The 24,986-nt window shown below is 39.4% G+C and overlaps 1 protein-coding gene across 3 annotated transcripts; it reads left to right on the forward strand.

Moving 5' to 3' along the window:
* Window positions 1–103: 103 nt before the first annotated feature.
* On the forward strand, window positions 104–24,646 carry RAB3GAP1 (RAB3 GTPase activating protein catalytic subunit 1). 3 transcript variants are annotated; one of them, XM_080399648.1, is made up of 25 exons: window positions 104–265; window positions 353–408; window positions 1,310–1,385; window positions 2,662–2,794; window positions 3,021–3,099; window positions 3,746–3,865; window positions 4,469–4,634; window positions 5,410–5,509; window positions 7,944–8,025; window positions 8,825–8,893; window positions 9,597–9,670; window positions 10,402–10,494; window positions 11,834–12,003; window positions 12,336–12,434; window positions 13,137–13,309; window positions 14,326–14,380; window positions 14,659–15,027; window positions 16,116–16,253; window positions 17,879–18,106; window positions 18,618–18,714; window positions 18,804–18,907; window positions 19,016–19,131; window positions 20,345–20,447; window positions 22,033–22,053; window positions 23,405–24,646. In XM_080399648.1, exons 1-25 carry the CDS (start codon window positions 248–250, stop codon window positions 23,645–23,647), a joined length of 2,982 nt encoding a protein of 993 aa, XP_080255774.1. In that variant the 5' UTR covers window positions 104–247; the 3' UTR covers window positions 23,648–24,646. The 3 variants fall into 3 exon arrangements, 2 of the variants coding, with proteins under 2 accessions (XP_080255774.1, XP_080255775.1); XM_080399649.1 differs by lacking the exon at window positions 22,033–22,053; XR_013930054.1 differs by lacking the exons at window positions 20,345–20,447; window positions 22,033–22,053; window positions 23,405–24,646 and having other exon boundaries at window positions 18,618–18,701; window positions 19,016–19,034.
* Window positions 24,647–24,986: the final 340 nt, after the last annotated feature.

Raw genomic sequence — 24,986 nt, forward strand, 5'->3', positions numbered from 1 at the left:
GGGTGTCCCCTCCCACGGGGAAGGGCGCTCGGGGGACGGGGAGGGCTCGGGAGGAAGAAGGATGCCCGGGGAACGGGGAGGCCCCGCTGCCGCAGCGGGGAGCCGAGCTCGGGAGGGCTCCGGCCGCGCCGCCCCGTGAGGGGAGCCCGAGCGGCCCGCGGGCGGGACGGCGCGCACCGCCCTCCGCCGCCTTCCCGTGAGCCTCTGCGCCCGGGGCGAGGGGGTCCTGGCCGGGCAGCGGCGCAAGATGGCGGCGGACAGTGAGGTGAGCGCTTCCCGCTCCCCTCCCCTGCGCTCTGCTGCGGCGGCCGCGGTCTCCTCGCTCACTGCTTCTCCCGCTCTCTCCCTGCAGCCCGAGTCGGAGGTGTTTGAGATCACGGACTTCACCACCGCCTCCGAGTGGGAGAGGTAGGCGCTGCCGCCCGCCCCGCTCCCCTCGCCGCGGCCGCCGCGGGGGGCTGAGGGACCCCCTCACCGGGCGCCCCCCTCACCGGGCCCATCCCCCTTCACCGGGCCTCGGCGCCGCCGCCGGCCTCGCCAAGCGTCAGGCCGCGGTGGCCGGTAGCGGCGGCCCCCGCAGCTGGGCCCGACGTTACGGCCGAGGCTCAGGCCGCAGCTGCCGAGTTGGGTTAAGAGGATCTAGGCAAACTGTTTCTGAGCTTAGTGAAAGGTCTGGCTTAATATCTCCTTGAAGGGGGTTAGAGTAAACATCTCGAAAGCTTATGTGCTTTCTTAAAGTACTCGCCCAGTTATTAAAGTAGTCACCTCGTAGCTGAAGCGTTTCAAAGTTAGTAGAACAACGTACATGGTTGTGAACGTACATGTAAGGTGAAGAATGCTCTTGTGTTCTTAATGTATTATTTTTTAAAAGGCTTTTTCCCATAACAATGTCCGTGACAGGAGACAGCAATTCCAAGCACTGCTTTTTAAATCTGTATTTAGTTTATAATTTTGTCTCAGATGCTTATTTGTCTGTGGACAGTGAAACAGCAGTATGTGTTAGAAGTAATATGCTGCGGTACCAGAAAAAGGTGAGATTCTGTCACGGCTTCAACATGCTTGTAGCAGTTGCTAAAAGTAACTAACATCTACAATGTAAACATAGGAGGACCTTCTTATTTGTACTAGGAAGCAGTTGTTCCAGTTTTAGACTGATACTTGGGAGGGGTTTTTTTGTTGTTGGTTTGTTCTTTGGGTTTGTTTTAAGGAATTTGATAGTAGGACAACATATTGCCTGCTTTTTGGTGGCTGAGTTACAATACAAGTTTAGTGTTCAGCAGATATTAATGCCTTTTCCTCTCCTTAATAGATTTATTTCAAAAATAGAAGAAGTATTGAATGACAGGAAACTTATTGGGATTTCTTCAGGAAAAGCTCTAGAAAAGGTCAGTTGCTGCTTCTGAATTTTCTTTTACAATTTTAATTACTGACTAGGAATACACGTCTATATTGTATGGGGTGCCATTTTCTTAGATGTGGCAGATTTTGTATTGGGGAATTTTGCTTACGAAAGTGGCAATTTGACAAACAGTTGCTGTGAATTTATTGGTGGGCTGTCTGCCAAACAGGCTGTTTCCCTGGTAAAGTTGGATCTTCATATAGGGCCTAGTGATTTTTTAATATTTTTTTTTTATTCCTAGTTTTGAATCTGGAAACATGGTTGAAGCTGTTCTAAATTCTTAAGGAGCTTCATTTTGCCCTGCCTTGTGCCATTGTCACACGTCAGACACTTATGGTTGAGGTTTGCCTAGTACTATCTGTGAGTCAGTATGTTTCATAGATGAGAGATATTTTTTTCAAAGTCTAATTAGAGCATTTGTAGTGCTTTCTCAGTCCTGTAAAATGCAGAGGAAATTGCTGAACTTTTCTGCATGCTGGTGCGGATAAATTCAGCTGTTTCAGATTGAATGGCTGCTATATTTCCAGAGGAATTTTATGATTCTTAATTTTAGTCAGGATATAGTGTATTCACAACAAAAACTTACATTATCTAATAAACTAGTTTTCCACCTTAGTTGTCAGTGTATTCCTCCATGTTGTCTTTCCAGACCAGACCTCTCTTCTTGATTTCTAGTGAGAAGACACCCTATACAGATCAAAGGATTGTCCAAGTTGCTTTATTTTATTAGAAACACACAATTCTGTACAATACTTTTCCTAGAAACTTTCCTATGCTCTATTTTTGTTTAAAAATTAATTATCCTTACATACATAAATGAATTTTTATCTGTAATTTGAAAACTTTATCAGTGAAAGCATATTCAAAGTAAATATTAAAGTGGAATGATATAGATAAAATACCAGGTGGGAAGCTTCTGTCTTTGGGAAAAGTTCAGGGTGCATATGCTTAAGATGCATAGATGCATATGAGAGGATATATCTGCCACTTTATTGCAGTGTAATTCTGAATGCTTCTCGGTGATATCTGGTCCTCGAGATGAACATGATTATTGGCAACACGAATTAGAGCATTCAGCTACCATTATAAAGAAGTGCTTTGAGAATTTTTTTTTAAAGTTAAACAGTGTTTAGCTGCTTAAGAATAAATATTTAGCAGTAGAAAAAGATGAATAAATATTATGGATCCTGTGGGCAGTATACTTTTTAAGGCTTGTGAATGTTAACTGAATGTGATCAAATAGTATCTTTTTTTATATGCAGGGTGTATATACCACAGGAGCATGGGAGGAGAAATCAGATGAAATTTCATTTGCAGACTTCAAATTCTCAATTACCCATCATTATCTTGTACAAGAACCCAGTGACAAAGATGGGAAAGAAGAACTGGTAGAAGGTAGCTGATAGTTCACTTACATAGCTGTAAGGATACTACAAAAGGCAGTTTCAGAATGTGAAATTCACAGTGTGTTGATTTGCTTCTGTGTGAAATTTTCTGGGATCAGATGGGTGTGATCTGACACGCTTTTAGTATGCTTTGCAGTCAACAAATTGCTTATATAAGTAAATTATAAGTCAGCTGAATGGATGCTGATGCTCTTCTCTATCAATTTTTTTCACAGATGCCCTTCCTCTGCCTATGCAGGACTTGCTGTGCATGAACAATGACTTTCCTCCCAGAGCTCACTGTCTCGTAAGATGGTACATATGCTGCTTCTCATCTTTAATACAAATAAGCGTAGCAATTGAAAAATATTTTAAGTTGCCACAATCACATCTGTATTTTTTGCCATTGGAAGTTAAAGCTTAACTAAAATGATTCCTCATACTGGACGCAGGCAAGGAGTGCAAAAAAAGCCCACCATAGACTAGTTTTCTTAGACTAATTTTCATAGACGAGCTAAGCTTTTATATTGATAATGTTTAGATGCATTCTGAAAAAGGAAAGCTGCAGCATCTTAAGAAACTGTGACAACCATATGCTTACTAATGCAAATCTTGAGCACGTTATAGCATTGTTCTAGAGAGACTGGTTTTGTGTATAGATAGCTACAGTTTTTATTAACATAAAGTAAAAAACCTCAGGACTGTTAGATCTGGAAGTCCTCACATGATTTTGAGTACAGGGTTTGAGTGCTGTTAAGCTCCAGCGGTTTGTGATTTGAGAATCTGCAGCACTCCGCAGCACTCCGTGCCCACTCAGTTCTTGACCTCTCTGAAAGAGGCGCTCACATCGAAATAACAGATTCCACAGTCTGTTGTATTCAGGTGACAATATTTCTAAAAAATGTGTGGTTTAGCTGGCTTGCTAAAAAAACACAAACGTGTTCTTTTTTCATTCTCTAAGGTATGGCTTACGTGAGTTTGTGGTTATTGCTCCGACGGCAAATAATGATGGGGTACTTAGTGAATCCAAGTGTAACCTTTTGCTGAGTTCCATTTCCATCGCATTGGGGAACACTGGCTGGTAAGTGAAAGCATAAACTTTTTACATGTCCAGGTAAAACTCTAGCATACTGCTATTGTGAGGAAAAAGTACTAATTTGTTAGCAAGATACTTTCAGAGTTTGTTGCATTTGCACCATAACATTGTTACAAAAAGATTTAAAAAAATTTCCCATGGAAACTTTATAAGATTGATTCCATGTGTTGTTTATATTCATTATTGTTTAAAAACTTTACAGGCTTTTTAAAAGCTGCTAGAAGTTATTGGAATAACTGGTATACAAAATACAACTTTTGAAAGGATTTCTTCCCTATATGTGGTATCAGTAACTTTCTAATTTTTCTCAAAAAATATTTAGACTGAAAACTAGGTAGCTGAAGTCATGGATAGGGCTGTGCTTATGACATTTTTGTTATATATGTCAGCTTGTTAGGCATTCCATTTAATGGTGAAATTCACAGTATTTTTCTTTGATTCCTATGAACCATTTTAAGCTGTGTTGCATTAAGAGAGAATATATTCTAAAGAATAAGAAATAATGTTGAAATTATGTTAAAAGATGTAGCTAGTAGACTAGAAGACAGTGTGACATTTCAAATAATCTGAAATATTCCCGTTTAATAGTCAGGTACCACTATTTGTGCAAATACATCAGAAATGGCGACGAATGTATGTTGGAGAATGTCAGGGTCCAGGAGTTCGAACTGACTTCGAAATGGTTCATCTTCGCAAAGTGCCAAATCAGTATACTCATTTATCAGGTTTACTGGATATCTTCAAATCGAAGATTGTAAGTGCATCTGAGTATTTATAACTGATACTAAGAATGATTATTGTATTACCTGATTGCTTGTGGATTCGCTTCTGTCTTCTAGGGATATTTTTTTTTTTTTAATAAGAATGAGGCTTACAGTGCTGATACCAAGAAAATCTTTTTCCTGCTATCACCAGTACCTAGCGATAAAGAGGGAAAATTGGTATGGGTTTTGTTCCTCAATGTTACCACCTTCTTCCATTGCTGTTTTCCACTGGCATGTGAGGGAGTGTGTGTTTTACAGTCTCCTTGCAACAACCCTCTGTTACCCCTCCACAAAACAAACTGTTCTTCTATTTAAGAGAAGGGAGGGTTGAGGTGGGTTCTTAATTCCACTACTTTGTAGCTCCCCTAGGTAAGTTAAGAGTGAAAAACAGCCTGGTGAAATACCAGGAGTCTGGGGAAGTTGCTTGTTTATGGACTGGTGTGGCTGACTGCAATGCTTCACAACTGGTACCGGTAGTCAGCAATCTCATCCAAATGCTGAGGGGAAAAAAATTCTTAGTGAAAACCTAACTCATTCTGGTCAGATTTACTTCTGAATTACCAGTTAAATGGAGCATATGAATGTCTCATGCATTTTATCTGTGAATGTCTTGTTGAATAATGGCTTTACTAGTAATACTTGGGGTATTGCAGTTCTGATAAAATCAGCTCTAATACAAGTTATTTTAACTAATTTATGTTGGAGGCCTGGAGTGTTTGAGAGGATGTACTCTTTACATTGTATTTTTCCTGTAATATTTTTAAGGGATGCCCTTTAACACCACTGCCTCCAGTTAGCATGGCTATTCGGCTTACATATGTGCTTCAAGACTGGCAGCAGTATTTCTGGCCACAGCAGCCACCAGGTAGGAGGTTTATGTCCTCAGAATAACTTGTTTTAAGATAAGCAGTCAGTGCTGAAGAAAATGTTCCCGTATCTTGCCAGAAGAATTAAAACATTTTCTGCATTACTAGGAAAGGCTTCAGTTAAAACTGAGTACCATCCCACTCCCTATGACAGGTTAGCAAGCTTAAAGCTGCTCTGAAATCATGTATGTGGCGTATGGTTGAGACAGGTGTTTTGGTTAGGGCTGTGCTTAGAAATATGCTTTTTTTATTAGCATTTAGAGATACAGTGAGACTTCTAAAATGGTAGTATCTATTTGGAGAGGAAAGGGTGACTGATTGTGGATCTAAAGAATTCTGCCCTGAATTCCTTAGGAAAATGTTTGGCTTCAGATTCTAGTAGTGCTAATACTTTACAGGAATATTTCTGTAAAGTAATTGGTTTTAATACTTCCCTATTTAAGAGTATTAACAATGGGAAAGGGAGAAAATATTGTATGGACCTCACTTGAGGTAAAAGTTTGGATTTTTGTTGTTTTTTACACAATGCTAAGTAAGCCAAGGAGTTGATTGATTTATTTTTTTTTCATGCAGGAACATTTTCTGATCAAGCCTTTTGTTCTAATAGCTTTGTATAAGGGGAAAAAGGGGAGAAGTAATGTATAGCCCTGAATCTGAAGTACACGCACCAGACTTGATAAATTTATGTCATAGTGATGCTGTGGAAACCAGAGTGAGTTTGCTGGCTTGGTACTCTTACAGTGAACTCTCATATGCTTGCTTGGTGTTAACACGTTTTTGCTTGGGTATCAAGGATTTGGTTTTAACAGAACAATTTCTATATAGATGGCATCAGAAAATAATTTATAAACTTCTCCTGGCTCAAAGGGAAACAAATCTACAGGAAAAAGGTAGCTGTTAGTTCCTTCTTAGCATAGATTTTATTAGTGGTGTGGTATTTCAGGGTGGTGGAGCAATTAAAATGCCTGAGTTCTTCTGGACTTTGTAGTAGTTTTATGTAACAAGTTTAAAGTATTTAGGGCACACTTAGACAGAACCTGCGTGACCTTGGTCTGGTTACTTAATTGTTTGGCTTTCCTTGGCTTTCAAAAAAATACTTTCTTATAGTAATCAAAGGTATGTTTTGAAGAAGCCTATAATGAAGTTGGTCCCTCTGTGTTTGTACCTAAGGAACGTTGAAAATATGTTTAAAGAGAATCCTGCTCTTTAGGGTCGGAGAAGGTCAGTGCTCTTTTAAGTGACAGTTTCTCTTTGTAGATAAACCGAGTTTACATAAAGAACTTGGGAAGCTGGTTCTACAGATTTTAATTTTTATTATTTCTGCAGACACAGAAGTTGGTGATTTCTGTAGTCACTCTCTGCCTTGCTATAGTTATTCATCAAGTCAGGATCCCTGATTTGAGGTGAATGAGTTGTACCACTGATTGTATCTCTTGATTTGAGCAGTTTGAATAAATGCTGTTCTTTCAGAGATTCTGGTTAAGGGAGCTAGTGGCATAGTGTATTGCAGAAACTGGAAATTAACATCATTTTTACTGCTGTTGCTACATGCAGTTGTGGTTTTGCATTCATTGTGAGAAACTAGACCTGTACTTTATTACCCTCACTTGTTCAGCTCTTCTTAAATAAACCCAAAGAATTTAAATGTCTTTTATCTTCTCTGGAGAAAGAATTATGTAATTCAGTTATCCAAGTACTTCATCTGCTCTAATATTTTGCTTGTTTTGTGTGTAAATAGTTTGCCAGATGCATCTAAAATTAAGGATCAGATGCTGTAATAGCAGCATTATAATGGCATTCCAATACGTTATTACCCATTTAAACTTTTGTTCAGTGAAGGCTGTCTATTTTTGGTTTATATATTTGAAGGATGTAGCATGGGAAGTGGCTGAGGATGCTGGGAGGCATCTTTAAGTACCTGGGATTACAAGGAATCTCCCAGATGACTGGGTTATATCTTTAACTATAGGAGATGTAACATATCACTCTCTTCATAAAATAGTCAGCCTTTTAGAAGTGGTTGATTTTTCACTCTCCAGAGTTGCTCTTTTGGAGTCTTCCTCTTCTGCTTGGAATTGATTTCCTGCCTAAATGTTTTTCTGCCAAATTTGTATATCTTTGTTCTTGTGTCAGCATTTACTCTTTAAGGCTGCCTTTATAGTTATCATCTTTGCCAGTATGAAGAAAGTAACCTTCCCTCAACACAGATTACTATAATTTTATCTGTCTTTTTGAATGTCCTGTTGTGTGATTACTTCTCAGTTTCTGCTGGAAACAATTCAATTGTATGCCAGGATTACATTTTCATAGCTCTGTCACATTAGCTGCTCAGCTGTGCTCTAGTCATCCTGCATTCTACTGTGAAATTAAGATGATATGCTGCTTAAAATATTCCATAAATTCTGTATGGAAAATTTATCGATCTGTCTTCAGATATAGATGCTCTAGTTGGGGGAGAAGTTGGAGGCCTTGAGTTTGGGAAGTTACCATTTGGTGCCTGTGAGGATCCTATTAGGTAAGATAAGATTTGAGAAAACTGCGTTTTACAGCTTCCTTAATGGAGGGCTTAAAGGTACGTTATTTCAAATCTTAGCTTTGCCTGCCTATTGCTTAGCGTGCCTCTAACAGATACTTAATTATTCAAGCATATAAGAAACGTCAATGAAAAGTAATGGTCTAATAGCAAAGATGACCATTGGCAAAATTGTCTAATGATAATCAGAGTTCTAGTATGTAAACCTTTTGCCGTAAACTTCTGGAGTACTCCATTTATGTCTGAAACTATTACATTGAAATATACCTTAACTAGCGAGAAACATTAAAAATTAAAGGGTTGGACTTATTCTCATCTTCATTTTGACATTTGTAGAAGACTTAAAATAAAGTGGGTCTGTAAACTGTGGTATTACATCTCCCTGTCCTCTCCTGAACATCCCATTACCACTCAGCAAATCTAGGAAACATTTTGATGTGTTGGTGGTTAATGCTGTAGGCAATTCGTGAAAGTTGTTTCGTACCTGGATACCTAGAATACAGTGTGCAGTCTCTCCTTTCGTAGAGAGGAGTTGTGGAAGAGTCCTGTGTGCCAGGTACTAGTAAAGTTTAGTGCAGTAGTGGGTGACGTGCTGTAGAATAACCAACAGAATGTGTGCAGCGAGAAAACTCATTGGAAAACATGCATGCTTGTAGCTGTAGCTGCAGAGTACCTAGAGGGGCTTAAATATGAATATCACAAATACCTTTCAAGATCTTAACTGTGATGGAAAGAACACTTTCTACTAGCACTGAAAGATTTAAATCTTGTTTTGTTTCAGTGAGCTTCATTTAGCTACTACATGGCCTCACCTAACAGAAGGCATTATTGTCGACAATGATGTTTATTCGTAAGTATTTTGTCTGGATTGCAAATATCTAGAAGTGTACTTTATCTGTTGCTTAAGTACAGTAGTTAACATCTAAAACATTGTGTGTGGCTTTGTGTGTGAAAGAGAACTCATTCTGAAGAACGCTAAGGTCAGTTGATAGAACATCTCTTTCGGGAAAATGCCACCTTTCTAAATGCATTTTTGTGTGAGAAAATATTATTGTATCGTAATCTCAACAGAACATACACCTCCTTTTTTTGGCATATTCCCATGCTAGACTTAAGTTTTGTGTATTGCATATTTCTTGAAAAAGATTATGGTGGAATGTGGAAAGCAAAAAGAATTAACTGATTGACATCCCTCTGCCAAAAACTGTCATCCAGGTTTTCTGCTAAGCCTCCTAAAGAAGAACAGTGTATCCTGATACTTAAGAAAGAAGAAAAAAACTGGTTTATTGTTTTAATTAATGCAGAAATGAGTTTTCAACATTAGTACACTTTAAAGGAAGACAATTTAGTTGCACCTGAATTGTTCTCATGTTTCTTATGTAGGTACATGAGAACAGGGACTCTTGTTTGCATATTAGAGTGAGTGTCATGTTCTCCTATGTAATGTGTATATTATGGCTTCTGTGGCCTAACTGGCTATGACATTACATTTATTGAGAATTTGATACTCATCTCTTGCATACAGTGACAACATGACACTTTTTTTTTTTAAGTGACTTGGATCCTATTCAAGCACCCCAGTGGTCCGTGAGAGTCGGAAAAGCAGATAATCCTCAGTGTCTATTGGGTAAGACATAAGAATTCCCTATCTTCTTATGACTTCTAAGCTGTTAAGTTGTGAAGTTGGGATTGCATGGATGATTACCGGCTGACCTCTGTTTCCTTACAGCCTTTATTTTTTTAAGTGGATGTTATTTTGGGCTGCTTCTTCAAGAACACAAGTTTTGCAAAAACAGACGTTTCTGTTGTAGGTTATTCTGCATCTGTGTACCATCAACTTCATTGCTGTTCTGACTTCACCACGTTCCAGAGAATAAGCATTTACTGTGTGTGTTCTGTGAAAATTTAGATTTCCGAGAATCTTTACGTTCTATTAAGTGCCCTTTGCATATATCCATTTCCTTAGATGCATCAATCTATTTGACAGGCAGGATTGCTATGCCTGGAGAGCTGTACTGTTGTCTGTCCTTGCCTTTTAGCTTGTGGGGAAAAAGGCTTCAAAACTAAAAAAATTAACATGCATGCTGCACAAGTTTCACCTTGCTTTGGGTGAAGAAGTAAGTTAAACTGAATGCAGAACTGTGCTTTGGAGAGGTGGCTGATAGCTGTCTTAAGTGTGCATTTCTCTAAGCTTTAATTGTGTGGTGTAAAGATATTTGTGCTTCAGAAAAAATTATCATGTTCTTTCAGATTAAAAGATAAAATTTATTGTCCCTCAGGCATAATTTTGAGAGTTAGCTTGTTGTTCAGTGAGATTTTTAACTGAGTAGCTGTTCAGAAACTTCTTTTCTTGTACAGGTGACTTTCTTACTGAATTCTTCAAGCTTTGCCGTCGGAAGGAGTCAACTGATGAGATACTTGGAAGGTCTGCATTTGAAGAGGAAGGAAAAGGTAAAACTAAAATCTTGTTAATTTGTGTGAATTCTTTTAAATAGTTTCATGTTATTTTACTTTCCCTATCCCCTCTTCCTGACTTCAGATCGATCAGTATTTATACTTCTAACTGTTAGGCATTTTCTGTACTGCTCCTACAAATTTTCTGGTCAGTGCTATATAGTACAATTTCTCATGAATTCTAGGCCAGCTTACCTCCCAAAGTCCCAGAGGACAGTTGCCTCTGTTACAGTTGGTGTTTTTTTCCCACTGGAATACAAGAGTTTAAAATTTTCCTAGTGTGTGCAAGAGTTGGTTTTGAGCACACGTCAGATTTGTACATATTGTTTTATGTATTTTTTCTCTGCTCTTTTCTCCTTTTTTAAGTACTATGTATTCTATGTTTCAACATCCAGTTTAAAGAGTCTTTAAACTGGAAGTTTGAAAGTTTAAACTTAAGTTTGAAAGACTTTGCTGTTATCCTCTCTGTTTTAAGGTATTTTAAGGAAAAAACAAAAAACCCAAACAAACCAGAATTATCTGACCAATGGGTCAGACTTTGTCCCAGCAGTATAGATACTGTCATCTTTTTGATGTCTCTTTTGCTTTTCTTGCTGTATACGGTGAACATTCCCTTCCTTCCTGCCTCTTGTCACCTCTTCCCTCCAAATATGGCCTGTATGGATGTATTTTCTTTGGTAATACTTGGTCGTAGTTTTGATGGAGCTCGCTAGTCAGCTTAAAAAGGTGTTAGACTGAGTAGGACGTGTGTTATTCCTAGTGCTTGACATGCAGTCTCTTTAACCCTCCTTATCTCTAATGTTCCTGAAATGTTTGCCAAGGTGAGGTTTTTCAGGCTGCTGGTAGTTATTTACTTGAATTTGCCCTCTCTTTAACAGTATTTATTCATTTTAAATTTACCAGCAGCAACTCTGGAAAAAAATCTTTTGATTTGGGGAGTTTACCCGAGGGCTCTAAAACAGAACAGTGCTTACACAATGTAAGGTTGTATATGTAGTGATTAATACTGGGTTTATTTTCTCTGCCAGTAACTGTCTGCAAGTGTGCATTACTACTACAGTAGGTGGCAGGCACTACCTACAGCCAACTCAGTCCAGACTGCATTCAGTAAATTAAGTCAAGGACCCTGTGACCTCATTCTGCTGCTTATCTTTGTGGCTAAGAGCAGTGAATATCAGGTATGGAACCTGACAGCACAGGGGTGTAGCTCTGGTTAACAGGGTGTTAAAAATCAATACAAGATAAACAGACTGTATGTTGACAGGTGAGCTTTTAAAGAGGGATGATCTTGTGTTTGGTTTTGTTTTGTTCTAATTGTTTTTATTTTATTTTATAGACGTTGCTGATATTAGCCATGCTTTGTCAAAGCTCACAGAGCCAGCACCAGTCCCAATCCATAAATTATCAGTCACAAATATGGTTCACAGTGCAAAGAAAAAAATTCGCAAGCACAGAGGTGTGGATGAATCACCTTTAAACAGTGAAGTTCTGAACACTATTCTCCTGGTAAGTGAGCTGTCTGTGCACACTGAATTCATATAGAACATAGATTTCATGGTTCCACTGATGTGTTTGGTTTAGAGTTTGTAGCAGAAGTATAAAGAAAAGTGTCTGATGTTAGCTCCATCATTTGAATTGCATTGATCAGCTTCTTGAAACAGCCAAAGTCATTACAAGTCTGTGCAATATAAGTGGACTGAAAATGAACTCTGCTAACAGTTTTAATTACAGGGATTGCTGGGATGTAGCCAGCAGTAGTTTTACGGAGAAGCTGGGAAAAATCAGGAAAAACATACTGATGGCAGTTTGGAACTTTTTTTTGGTTTTGTTTCTTCAAGTTCTTATTTCCTGATGCTGCTGACAAACTTGCAGATGGATTTGAAAGCAGAACTAGCCCTACAGCAGGAAACAATCCTCCTCCAGAGACTGAAGAATATGTAAGTTTTACTGACTGGCACTCCTGAGAGATAAAAAGCAATTTTGAGTGTGTGTTTTCATACAGACTTTGCTGTGTTTGCACTGTGTCTTGTAATAGACAATTTTTGGAAAGGGGAATTTACCTTTGTAGAATCTCTAGGTGAAAATAGTGCTGCTTTTTTTTTTCTTCCCCCTTCTAATTTCTTCTTTTTCTTTTTTTTTTCTTCCAAAGATTGTCATTTTTGGTAGCTTATACTTAATTATGTTGCGACGGAGGGAAGACACAGTCACTCAATATGAGCGACCAGCAGACTTCGTTTATTGTCTCTTATGGTCACCTTTTATGCCTTCTTATAATTAGCTCATACATATTACAAAAGTTAAGCTCATTATTGGTTAGTTGCCTAAATACCAAGCCCGCCCCTAGTTTCTCTTCTGTAGTTATCTGTTCCCACCTGCAACATTCTTTTCCCACCAAAATCTTCCTGTTACTGTGTAACAAGGACAGCCAAAGACAGTGTATTTTGCTTTACTTCAGATAAGCTGAGAGCGATGTGCATTTTTGTCCAGCCAGCTGGACTATGTCTATGTGACCCTTTTCAGCTAGCCAGTTATCCACATAATTAGCCCCTTTTATATTGACAAACGTGAAAGAGATCATATCATTTTGGAAAAAATGCCATTTTTTCTGTATTTCTTGCTTTCATTTATTTCTTACGTAGAATCTCTTCGGTCAGTTTAAATCTGCTCCTTCTGATAGTCTGACGTACAAACTAGCTTTATGCCTTTGTATGATAAACTTCTACCATGGAGGAGTAAAAGGAGTGGCACATCTTTGGCAAGAATTTGTGTTAGAAATGCGCTACAGATGGGAGAACAACTACCTTATTCCAGGGTAATTTTTTTGTTTTGTTTTGTTGCTTCGTCATAGAAAATGTTCTTTGTTTCAGGAACAGTGTGAGTTCACTTTGACTTTGAAACATACTGTTTGGGTTTTTTTAAATTTCAAATGCTATGTTCTGTTTTTATTGCCCTACTTCCTTAAAGCAAGAAAGGATAGGGAGTAGGGAAAAGCATCTGTGTCTTCCTTGGAAAACTTCAGGATGCTTTGGGAAGCTGAGGTTGAAAAGCACTCCATTGTGTGAATGAAGGGGGAGGGCAGGGAGCTTATCCAAAAGCTTGGCTTCTAGTTTATTGTTAGATAAAAATGAAGGAGCTGATATAGGGAGAAACAGCTGTGCCTTGTGGTGTAGTTTTGCCTGTTTACTAAGGGAGCTGTTCCAAGTTCCTGCTGGTGTAATAGCCTTTCAGGCAGCTCATGCTGTATCAAGTAGTCCAGCCCTTCCAGGTTACGTCCGCTGCAGCAGAGTTTGTTGCAGAGCAAATGAAAGATTCTGTCAGGATGAGATATCAATGTGGAGCAAGAATATATGTTGTCCTACCCCACCGCCCCCATCCCCCCCTTTTTTATTTTTTTTAAATGGCATGGACTGGCCATTTATTCACTGGTTTGTCCTTTCAAATGGTTACACTAACATAAAATGGAAGTTGACTCTATCATTGCAATTTTGAAAGTAAAGTCAAAGGTGCTTAATTTCTGTTTGAAAACAGTTACCCTTTTAACTCCCAAATGGAAAGCTGCCCAGGAAATGCAGGGTGTGTCCATCTCTTTCTGGTGCCAATGATCTTTCTCAGAAATGACCTCTAGGAAATAAATGTAGTTTAACTTCTGGGCTTGTTCAGTCATGAGCTTGTCTTCTGAGACCGTAGAAGAGCCGTGTAGTTGTAACGGTGGGATTGGGTTCAGTGTGGGTTTTGCCCCTCTTTTGCATTTCATGTGATTTAAGAGCATGTGTGTGTGAAAGATTCAATTTCATAATTGATAATGGTTACACTTCTACCTTTTGTTAGATTAGCTAACGGCGCTCCTGATCTGAGATGTTGTTTGCTGCATCAGAAACTTCAGGTAAATATCCCAAATTTTAAAATTATTTTTCCTCTAAGGAAACTGTCAAAATTATAGCGGTTACTAGCTAAATATGTTGTTGTGGATGTAGTTGTTCTTGTAATTTTGGGTGTGGACTTCATTTCTTGGGAAGATCTTTGTTATAGCAACAAGTTTGATGGAATTATTATCTTGTAGATTTATGTAAGAAATTTTTGGTGACTCCAAGTTTTTCTGTGACATTGTTTCCATAAGAGAAGTAATTGCTAAACAATTATTTTTTTCCTTTAACTTGTTAGATGTTAAATTGTTGCATTGAAAGAAAGAAAGCAAGAGATGAGGGGAAGAGGGGGAGCGTGTCTGATCGTTCACCTGGGGGTGCTTCTGGTGATACTGGAAAAGGAGGAGACCACTCTGGAGATAACCCTGATAAGGAAAAAGAAGTTGGCAAGTCTTGGGAATCTTGGAGTGACAGTGAAGAGGAATTTTTTGAATGTTTAAGTGACACAGAAGATCTTAAAGGAAATGGACAGGAAAATGGAAAGAAGGGAGGACCAAAAGAAGGGAACAAAGAGTCTGTAAACTTAAAACCAGAAGGTCGTCTGCATCCACATGGAAAGCTGATGCTGCTGCATCCAGGAGAGCCCCTCTACATTCCAATAACACAGGTTAGGTAGCAAGAGTTGAGCCAGATGCGCAATATGACTCTCACGCAATATGGCTTTACACCTAGGATTGTGAAACTATATATAGTTTGCAGGTTATAGTCTGTTGTTAAAATTAAGTGGTTTTGGCCCAGGACCTTGTTTTCCATTTTTAAATCTTGAGGAGGCTGTTAAACCAAAATCTCACGTGCTCCTTGTTTTACTTGAGAATGGGTCTCCTTACCAAATTTCGCTTAAACCAAGGTTTTTTTAAACAAGAATTAAGCTGTCTTGCGTACCTTAAATCCGGGATTCTTTTTATTGCCAGCTCTTAAGGCACCTTCCATCCCCTCCTAACTCTTCTTTTCTGTAAAGTAGGAACTGCTGTGGTTCTTCTACCAGGAGAATTCCTAGCTGACTGATCAGAGTACTGGATCAGTTTTGCTGGTTTTTTGTTGCTTTGTTTTTTCCTTCTTCTAAGAGAAAGATTTTTCAACTTGCATCAAAAGTCACCAGTTTTCAGTATCATCAAACTACTGGAAATGTTACCTGACACAGACTGCCTTGCAGAGTGACTAGGGAGGAAATAGGAAGTGGTGGTGTTGGAGGAAGTAGTTTGAAATCAGCCGTGCATGAGGAGTACAGTATTTTTTATTCACTACAGAGAAGTTATTTTTAATGAATATTGCTTTGCGTGGGTAAAAGTTATTAGCAGAGTGTAGTCAGGCAAATGTTTTCAATTAATTATGCGCTGACAGTATCAATGGCAAAAATTCTGCATTGCTTTAGGTAGATTTTCAACCATCACAACAAAATAGTATCAGTCAAACACTTCCTGGACTTCATCTGGATTTTGGCATTTTAACAATATGTCCTTATATTGTTACTTCAGTCTCAGGCTGTTTTCTCTGTAGTTTCTTGTTGTTAGTGTCTTCTTCAGATGCATAGCTTTATGGTAAACAGTTTAAGCAGTAAAGAGTTACGATTATTCCCTTGGAGTACAAAATAAAGTAGAATGAACTTTTGGTGACAGGGAGCTTTCCACTCCTTCCTTAATCAGGGCTAAGTCTCGGAGAGGCTATTTGTCAGCTTGGTTTTTTTCCACGTTACAGGAACCAGCGCCCATGACTGAAGATTTGCTGGAAGAACAGTCTGAGGTACTGGCAAAACTCGGGACATCAGCAGAAGGTGCTCATCTTCGGGCACGCATGCAGAGCGCCTGCTTGCTGTCAGATATGGAGTCTTTTAAGGTAGTACTCCTTGAAGAATTCTGTGAGGCTGCTTTCTTAAACTCTCTCTCTTGCTTGTGTTTAAAAATTTTGAAGTTTTTTGACAGGTGTTTTTTTTCTTCTCCACAAAACAGTTTCAAAATAGTTTGAAGTTGAAAATAAAGACCTGTTGGTAAAGCTCTTACTCATAGATTTTGAAATATTTTATCTAGCCTGTTATGCTGTAACGTTCCAGTAAATTTGCACAGTGATTGTGGAAAGGGAAAAAACCCCACAAAACATACAGTTCATAAATTGGGAATTAAAATGCAGACCAGCCCATGCAAAATGATGTCAGGAGACAACTGAGCATCAAAGTCCTGAATCAAAATTACATGTCTCTTACTCCCACCACTTGTAGGTTTCATTTAGTGTCCCTTACCTGTACTTTTCACTGTGTCTAACTTTTTAAAATGCACCTTTAATCAGACTTCAAATGGATAGAATATGAAGGTGGTGTAAAAGAAAAAAAGAATCGATTAACATGTTCACAATTTTGTATTTGGACTTTGGGGAGGTGGACATAATTTTTTACGTAAAGTTAATGATGTTTTGTTCTTTAGCGGGAGGGTAAGTTACCACTACTTAAAAGTCTCTCTTGGTACAGCCGTTCATCAAATTGGGATTGGACTAGCTGTGGTTTTGAGTAATTTGTTCCATGTCTCTTCTGAGCTCTGCAGAGGGAGCTAAGAGCACATACACAACTGTCATCAAAGGATCTCAAAACTCTAAAAAGATTGGTGATTCTGTTGTGAAATAGTTTCTTTTTTTTTTTTTTTTTAAATTATTGCCATAATAATGGCAATGTATCCATAAAAGGGTACATATATGTACTGTAGAGTAAGAGTATTTATATCAATATCAGTTTATTAGCTGCGACTCCTGTCATATTAAATAAACGTAGTGGGTTTATTTCTATGGTGCAAGTGATATATATATATATATATATAATCGGAAGCAGAAGTGCACTCTTGATAGATACATTGAATAGAAAACCAGATTTCCTTTTATGTTCTAGACCTATGGATGTATTTATTTGTGTTGACATTGCATCTATGAAAAATGGATTTGTTTTTGTTTGGGGGAGATTTTATTTTTCAAGTTCCTTTTTGAAGGAAGAAGAAAAGATTAATTTTGTTACTGGAGTGTTAAAAGACAGAAAGTTGATGCTGAAAGTGTTATTTATGCAGCCCATTGATTCTTTTGGGCTTAGGCTGTTTTTCATCTAAGTCTTTACTGGTCTAAGCTTATACATTAAAAAATTAGTTAAAGTTCACACTTAATGCATGTATCACGTACCAGACAGCAGCTTTGGTTAACAGTGTAATTTTGAGCTTGCCTGAAATAACTGTTAAATGTATTGATTTGGGGCGGCAAGAAAAAGCTTTCTTTGTATTTGTTGATGGTGTGGCTTTTACCCCTTGCCACTGTCTGGGTTTATACTTTGTTCTTTCATTCTGCCAGCTCTCTTTCATAGTGTGCAGTTTGGTGACTGTGGACAGAATTCCCCAAGTTTTGGTTCCTAGCCTGTTCTCTGCCTTCCTACCCAGGTTATCATGTTTTTATAGGATTTTTCAGGCACAGATTTTATCTCCTTTTCATTCCAGGCAGCTAATCCTGGCTGTTGTCTGGAGGATTTTGTGAGGTGGTACTCCCCTCGGGATTACATCGAAGCAGAAGTGGTTGATGAGAAGGGGAACATAGTCATTAAGGGTGAGCTGAGTGCCCGAATGAAGATTCCTAGCAACATGTGGGTAGAGGCCTGGGAGACAGCAAAACCGGTCCCAGCTCGGAGGCAGAAGAGACTGTTTGATGACACTAGAGAGGCAGAGAAGGTAAAAAGCACTGTGGCGAGTGGTCGTCTGATCTGTGTAATGCTTACAGCAGCCCTTTCTTCTTCCTCCTTCTGCAAGATTTAAACATCAACAAGTCATTGCACTGTGTTCTTGGAGTTACTAAACTTTTTGTGCATGGCTCGAGGTTAATCAGAAATTCTTGCTGCTGCATAACAGTGTGTTTGAAGTATCTAAAATAGTGTGTGGAATGTAACTTCACAAGCTGTATTACTTAGGTCCTTCTTTGAATTATTAGTAAATAAAACAGATTTTTATCTGCATGTATGTGTTAGGAAACTAAAGTGTTCCTAAAACATAATTATTTCTAGTTTCATTCTAACCTGTTGAGACTGTAATCACTGAAAATTCCTGCAAAACTACTTGAGTCCTCTCCTTACAATGATGCTCCCTTCTTGTGAATTATTCCATATAGGTGCTCATCCTTCATAGTTAACCTTATCTTTGGGAAGTAGTTTTGATCACCAATATATTGATTTTTCTAATGTTCTAGGTGCTTCATTACCTTGCAGTTCAGAAACCAGCTGACCTTGCAAGGCATCTCTTGCCTTGCATCATCCATGCAGCTGTACTCAAGGTAAAGGAAGAAGGTAAATAATGTTTCATAATTTATTAAGATATTTTAGGGTGAACGCTGATACAATAATTACAACTTCTTTGTTTCTTTTCCTCCAAATAGAAGCACTAGAAGATATATCTTCAGTTAAGAAGATTATTAAGCAGATAATATCCCATTCCAGTAAAGTTCTACGATTCCCTGGTCCAGAGGACAAGAAGTTGGAAGTAAGGCTTTTTAACTGGCAGGTGCTCAAAACCTGACAGACTTTTGCACTGCTCACAGGAGTGCTAAAATAACGTCTTTTAATTTTCACTTTTATTAAACTCCTGCAGGAAATCATTGCTCAGATCATGAGTGTGGAAGCTATCATTGCCAGGGCAAGGTCTCTGAAAGCAAAATTTGGGGTAGAGAAATGTGAAAATGAGGAGGAGAAAGACGACCTGCAAAGGTGACTGCTGATTTTTTTTTTCTTCCCCCCCCCCGGCCCAGTGTTGTTTTGCTCTTCCTCTGTTGCCCTTTTTACGTAGTTTCAAAATTTAGGACAGATTCAAGTGGTGATAATACAGAATACTAAGGAGTCATGTGTAGTAGCTATAAACATTAGGTGACTGTAGGCTACCTAGAGATGTATGTGGGTACCCAGAATGCTCCTCTAAGTAACCATCTCTTTGAAAACACGTGATACAGGTTGTTTTAATGGAATTTGTTTTTATCTTGACAGCACTGGGGACTTAGTTTAGTTTTTCATGTTTGTAAAAGGTATATTTGATTAACTTTGTTACAACAGAGGTGAAATTAGAAGGACTAGGAATTCAGTATTTTCTATAACTACTATGGAATGAAATACACCCCACCCCCCAAGTTACGCTTTCTTACTCTAGTCTCTTTACTATGGGAAACATATTACTGAGGAACCATATGAATGAAAAGCAACAAGCCAGGTTTCATTGCTTCACTACCTGCTATCAGATTATTTACTTATTGCTAAAGATGGCTAATATGTACCATTAAAAAACCCAACCAACCATGTTAACTTCTCGCTGCGGTGCTGAGAGGGAGCGATGGTATTTTTATAATACCTGTTGGGAGTTCGGAGGAACGGTGTCTGACCAAAGCAGTATCTTTGTGCTCAAAAAAATAGTCATGTTGTTACTACTACTGTGTGGCCAACACCATGACGGCTTTTCATGTTGAATTTATACATCTGCATTAGGAGCCTGGGTTCTGTTTGTGGTTAATTGAGAGAAGCAGTCCTTTCAGAGGCTGAGTTGCATTAAGTGGCCCTGCTGCTGGGGTTGCAATGGTAAATGGTTCTAGAATTCTGCCCCTCCTGACCTGACATGGGAGGCCGCTGTGTTCAGCTCGGTTTTGACCTACGTAATCTATGAAAGAACAGCTGCTTGTATTAGCACTAAAGAAAGAGCAACAAGGTAGGAAGGAACAACTGAAGGCTAAGGGGGGGTTTAGTCTTTAGGGTAGAGGGAGAGGAGTAAAGGGATGAAAAGGTGATGATGGTGTTTGAGTGGGATGCTGAGAAATGTCAGGGTTGTCTTGCTTTTTGCAAATGGTGCTAGGTGGAGACCTCACAGAAAACAGTTCTGGTTTGAGATTAGCTGAGAATTAAACATCCCTTTTTCCTTTTCAATAATTTTTACCACCAGATTTGTAAACTGTCTCCTGGAGCAGCCAGAAGTATCAGTTATTGGTGCAGGAAGAGGACCTGCTGGCAGCATTATTCACAAGCTGTTCGTGAACGCTCAGAGGGTAAGAGAAAGCTCTTGGCTGCTTTGCAGACACTTCTGATGTAAGCAGTATGAGGCAGCAACTTATCATATGATACCAGTTTATTTTGTCTGCATATATGCATGTACTGTCATAAATGTGCTTGAGGTTTTTTTACGTTTGTGGTGTTCCGACATGATTTTGGCAATAACAGAGCCTTGCAAGATGGAAGAAGAGTAAGTGACCCGGGATGTTAAAACAGTTAAAGCCAGCTAGGTAGATAAAGGTGTCACCAACGTTTAATTTACTTCAGATGGTGACATCACTAATCCATTATGGCACAAATTTCAGCTTTATTCAAGTTACACAATATATGCAACATCACAGCAAGAGCAGTCAAGTGTGTTGATTGTTTCACATAGGAATGCAGAGAAACATGTCATAACATTTAGTATTTTAGGAGGAATTAACTTTCTAGATTGAGGCTTATACTTGGTATACTTGAGCTTTCTTCTGTGGAAACTAGCGTGCTTAGGGAAGTTTCAGTTCTTTTTCAGTACAACTCTACATGCAGTTCACTTATTGCCAGTGTTGTGTCTGTTCTCTAGAAACCCTTCCCCAGCCTCTATTGGTATAGATATTCCCTTTTTCTCTTAAGCAGATTCTGTAATAATTAGCCTTAAAGTATTGATTTCCAAACTTCTTGGACTGCAGTCAGCCTTCAGTTTCTGTCAGAATTACACCTCTTGATAGCATCAAATTATCTGACTAAAATGTAAATACAGTGGTAATAACAAGGTTAGCGTAAGTATTGCAGACATCTTAAGAGCCTGAAACCCTGTTGAAAATCATTGCTATAAAAATGTTGTGATTGGGTATTAAACTCTAGTAGGGTATGGATGCTTTTGTAATAATCTGTATTTTGCAAGTCAGCATAAAAAAAGGACCATTCTGAAAATAGCCCATGGTTGTTATTCTGAGAAATGAAAATCGGAACATTTATTTTATCCTTCTAGTCTCTAGGGAAAATCTGATTGCAGATCTCAACATGTCAACCAGCCTTACTTACAGGCTCCCCTATGAAGCCCAGGACTGTGCCCTGTAAGTGTACACAAGCGTATGCGCTTGTCTCTTTAATATTGAGGCACTATGTTTTTAAAGGGGAGTAAGAGTTTCTAGTGTCAGTGTTAAAGATGTATGTACATTTCTAGGGTTTTGTTTCCTTTGAGATACCAGTGACTGAAGCTCGGTTACAGAAACTTTCCACTAGTAGCTGGTCACCGTTACTTAAGACTTCAGTAGGACAGGAGCTAACTTGCTACAGGCCCCTGCTGGGTGTTTAATCTGCCATGAATTCTTTCAGTTGACACCTGATTGGTAAATAGAAGTGGAATGACATCCTTGTTCATTATTTTTTGAACCTGGACTCATCTCTGTGAGTTGTGTAAAATGTGTTGTTGTATTCTCAAGTTTTCTCAGGAAAATTATGATCGCAAATGCATGTTCTCAGAAGTAGAGTGCATGATGTTCTTAAACCTACAATCTCCTTCTAACCTCTTGTAAGTCACCTCTGACTTGCCTTTGTTTCTATCTTTCATCACTGGTTCTTTTCTCATCCCTTTCCAAGCTGACTGAGTCTTCTGATGAGGTAACCAACTTTGTCCCTTGTTTCCCACTCATTTTCCCTAGCTGCATAGAGCTGAACCTTTCAGTAGATACAGTACAGCAGCCTGATTTAGTTTGTGCTGTTGTTCACATACTAAGCATAAAAATAATTTTGTGTTTCCAGAATGGTTTTTCCTCATTCATAGTTTGTTTTTAGAGCCTACCAGGTAGCAAAAAGAGAGAGAAATCATTTTTTTAAAAAAACCAAAATTCCAAGGCAAATGAAAAAAAAAAACCCTCTTCAAGTGACTATTAGCATTTTCTGATGCTGAACTATGTGGCCATGACTTTATATTCTTCCCTGTTGCTGTCACTGCTTTTTGTTTATTGAACAGCCAGGTATCTGGGGCGGGAGGCAGTGATGGACGGTACTTGAATGTTGCAATCTAGACAGCAGGGCTTCCTGAAACTGCTGGGCTTTTTGGACAGAGGTAGATGTTTGGGGAAGAACTGGGGTAACTGCCAGAAGTGTAGCCCAGGGAACATCCTCTCGGTTAGTTTCCTAGAATTGTTCTTGTAGGATCAAGTGGCACTTGTCCCTGGTGATTTCTCTAGTGGCACAGGCTGCAGAGCGGTACCAGGGCCCCGCTCCTGGGGAGGGGGTGGGAGCGGAGGTGCAGTGCGGCCCACGAGGGTCGTCCAGTGGATTCTGCCCCACCTCAGGGGGACACTACCAGTCTTGAGTTGTGTACACTTAAATGAGGACCCTATTTGGGGGTGGGTGTGTGTACACATACGTGTATGCAATCAGGGAATGTTTACAGGGCCGATTGCAGCATGTCAGCCCTTCTTCCAGTATTCAGATGTTAATGTTGCTGCTTACCGGCTCCGAGGCAAAGACTAACCATGGAGATTGCAGTGTCTCGCTCTGCACTGCCATTCTGGCAAGCCTCTCTCTGGCCGTGAACACACATATTGCAGTAGTATTTTGAGTTGGAAAAGGCAGGTGACAATTAGTCTAGACTCCAGTAGTGGCACAGATGATTTTTAAGGAAGGCTGGCTTGGCCTCATGTAGCCACAGAGAGTGGAGGGGAGGGCCCTCCTGCTTGAGAAGGGGGCATTTTGTGTGGTCAGAACCCTTGCTTCACACCAAAAAATCAGGAGCTTCATCTAGACTGAGCTTCACCATCTACACATGAAGGTTCTTCCATCTGATTGTGTGCAGTTTATTTCTTAACATCCCATCAGTGTCTCGCTCTGCTCTGTGTGCACATAAAGCCTTTTGATGTGTTCACCATTTCTAATCTTCCTCTGTTCCTCCTCAGAAACATTTTCTGAACCCTAACGTTAAGAAACAGCTTGCCCTGTAATTATACCTCTGCTCTTGTTTAAGGTGGCTGCAGTACCTCCGCTTGATGAAGAATTGAGGAGATCGGGTTCATCAGAGGAGCGAAGGCTTAACATGGGGGTGGTTTCAGATTTCCCCCCACCCACAGGTCGTGAGGTGATTTTGCGCACAACTGTCCCCCGCCCTGCACCTTACTCCAAACCGTTACCCCAGCGCATGTACAGCGTGCTGACCAAGGCAGACTTCCGACTTGCAGGTGCCTTTTCAGCAGATACAACCTTCTTCTAATGTAACCACCTGTGGTCATCTTGGGTGTCTTCACAACCAGCGTGCTCTTCATTTTCCTGCAGGGAAGTTACTGTTACAGAGGGATGGGCTTGTGGTGAGGAGACAATACAGTCATTGCTAGTTGACGGAGCGTCATGTTCCAGGGACAGAGCTGAATGGGCAGCCGAGCAGGGTGCCTGGAGCAGCTTCACCAGTCATTTCAATCAGAATCTTTGGGGAAGAAAGTTTAGCAATCTCCTCTCTGCCCAAAGGGAGTGTAATATTTTTTTTGCATTAGCTTGTTGAATAATGGACATAAATGAGCTGTATGCAAATAATTCATGGTGAAATTCATGCAGAATGTGCTGCTCTATGGTTCTTAATTAGATTTTATCAAGTGACATTAGTTACTGAAATTGATGTGCAAACATTAAGTAATTTGTATTTATTGCTAATCATAAATATTGAACCCTGTATTTTTTGGTTAATCATGAAGTTGCAAAGACTTCTAAACTATCCTTATTTTCATTTAAAATACACAGTACAGTCTAGCTCCTGGTAAACTCTCCTAGTGTTGCAGCAGTTGTCCAAAAAGATCTTGTTTTGGCCGCTTCTCCCAACCAGAAATAAATATATGTGGGGCTGTAAGTGGACCATAAGCCTCATACCTGTCAGCGATCCACTTAAAGCTACTTTATATCCTTCCCTGCATGCAAGGGCCAAAGCTGGGTGTAAATGACACACACAGAGGCGTTTCACTGGAAGCAAGGCACTGGTTTTTAGAGACCTGTTGAATACAGGATCTGTCCTTGATCCAGTAAGACAGAGCAGTTGGGTTGCCTGCTGGAAGCTAACCCGCTGGCTATCGTGCAGACACCATGACGTCTGTGTGCCAATGCTGCTTTACAGTGGTCTTCGCTTCAGTGAGAATCAGCAAAAGATCAGCATTACTTTACAAAATGAAATGTAAAAAGAGCTACAGTATTGGTGACATTACTTAATAAATCAGAACTTACTGGCTTTCAGGCTTCTTTGGGTACCAGTCATGTTTTTTATAAAATACTTGCTAAATGTCATTTTTGGATGAGCAGCACTTGTGACTGTGACTATATACAGTCATATATATATAGTCACAGTTACCCTGAAACTTCGCTGAGGGGAACAGGGGTCAGGGGTTGGAGCGTTTCCCTCAGAGCTGTATCAAGTAGAAATACATTATTCAAGGTAAAGAAGCATTAGGTCTTCTTCACAGAAAATCTTGTCACAGAATTTGTTCTTCAAGCTGTTTGTGTTTTTTTACCTGAGGCAAATTCCTCTGATAAAAGACAAAGACCAATTTAGCTGTCGCTTAACTGTCTAG

The sequence above is a fragment of the Falco punctatus genome, assembly GCF_963210335.1.
Source record: "Falco punctatus genome assembly, chromosome: 8".
In the NCBI taxonomy this organism is placed as follows: Eukaryota; Metazoa; Chordata; class Aves; order Falconiformes; family Falconidae; genus Falco; species Falco punctatus.

Excerpts from the sequence above, each read along its gene's own strand:
- RAB3GAP1 (XM_080399648.1), top strand. Across the intron at positions 18,908-19,015 it reads CAGAGGACAAGAAGTTGGAA|GAAATCATTGCTCAGATCAT; the intron begins GTAAGGCTTTTT and ends AAACTCCTGCAG. Across the intron at positions 19,132-20,344 it reads GAGAAAGACGACCTGCAAAG|ATTTGTAAACTGTCTCCTGG; the intron begins GTGACTGCTGAT and ends TTTTACCACCAG.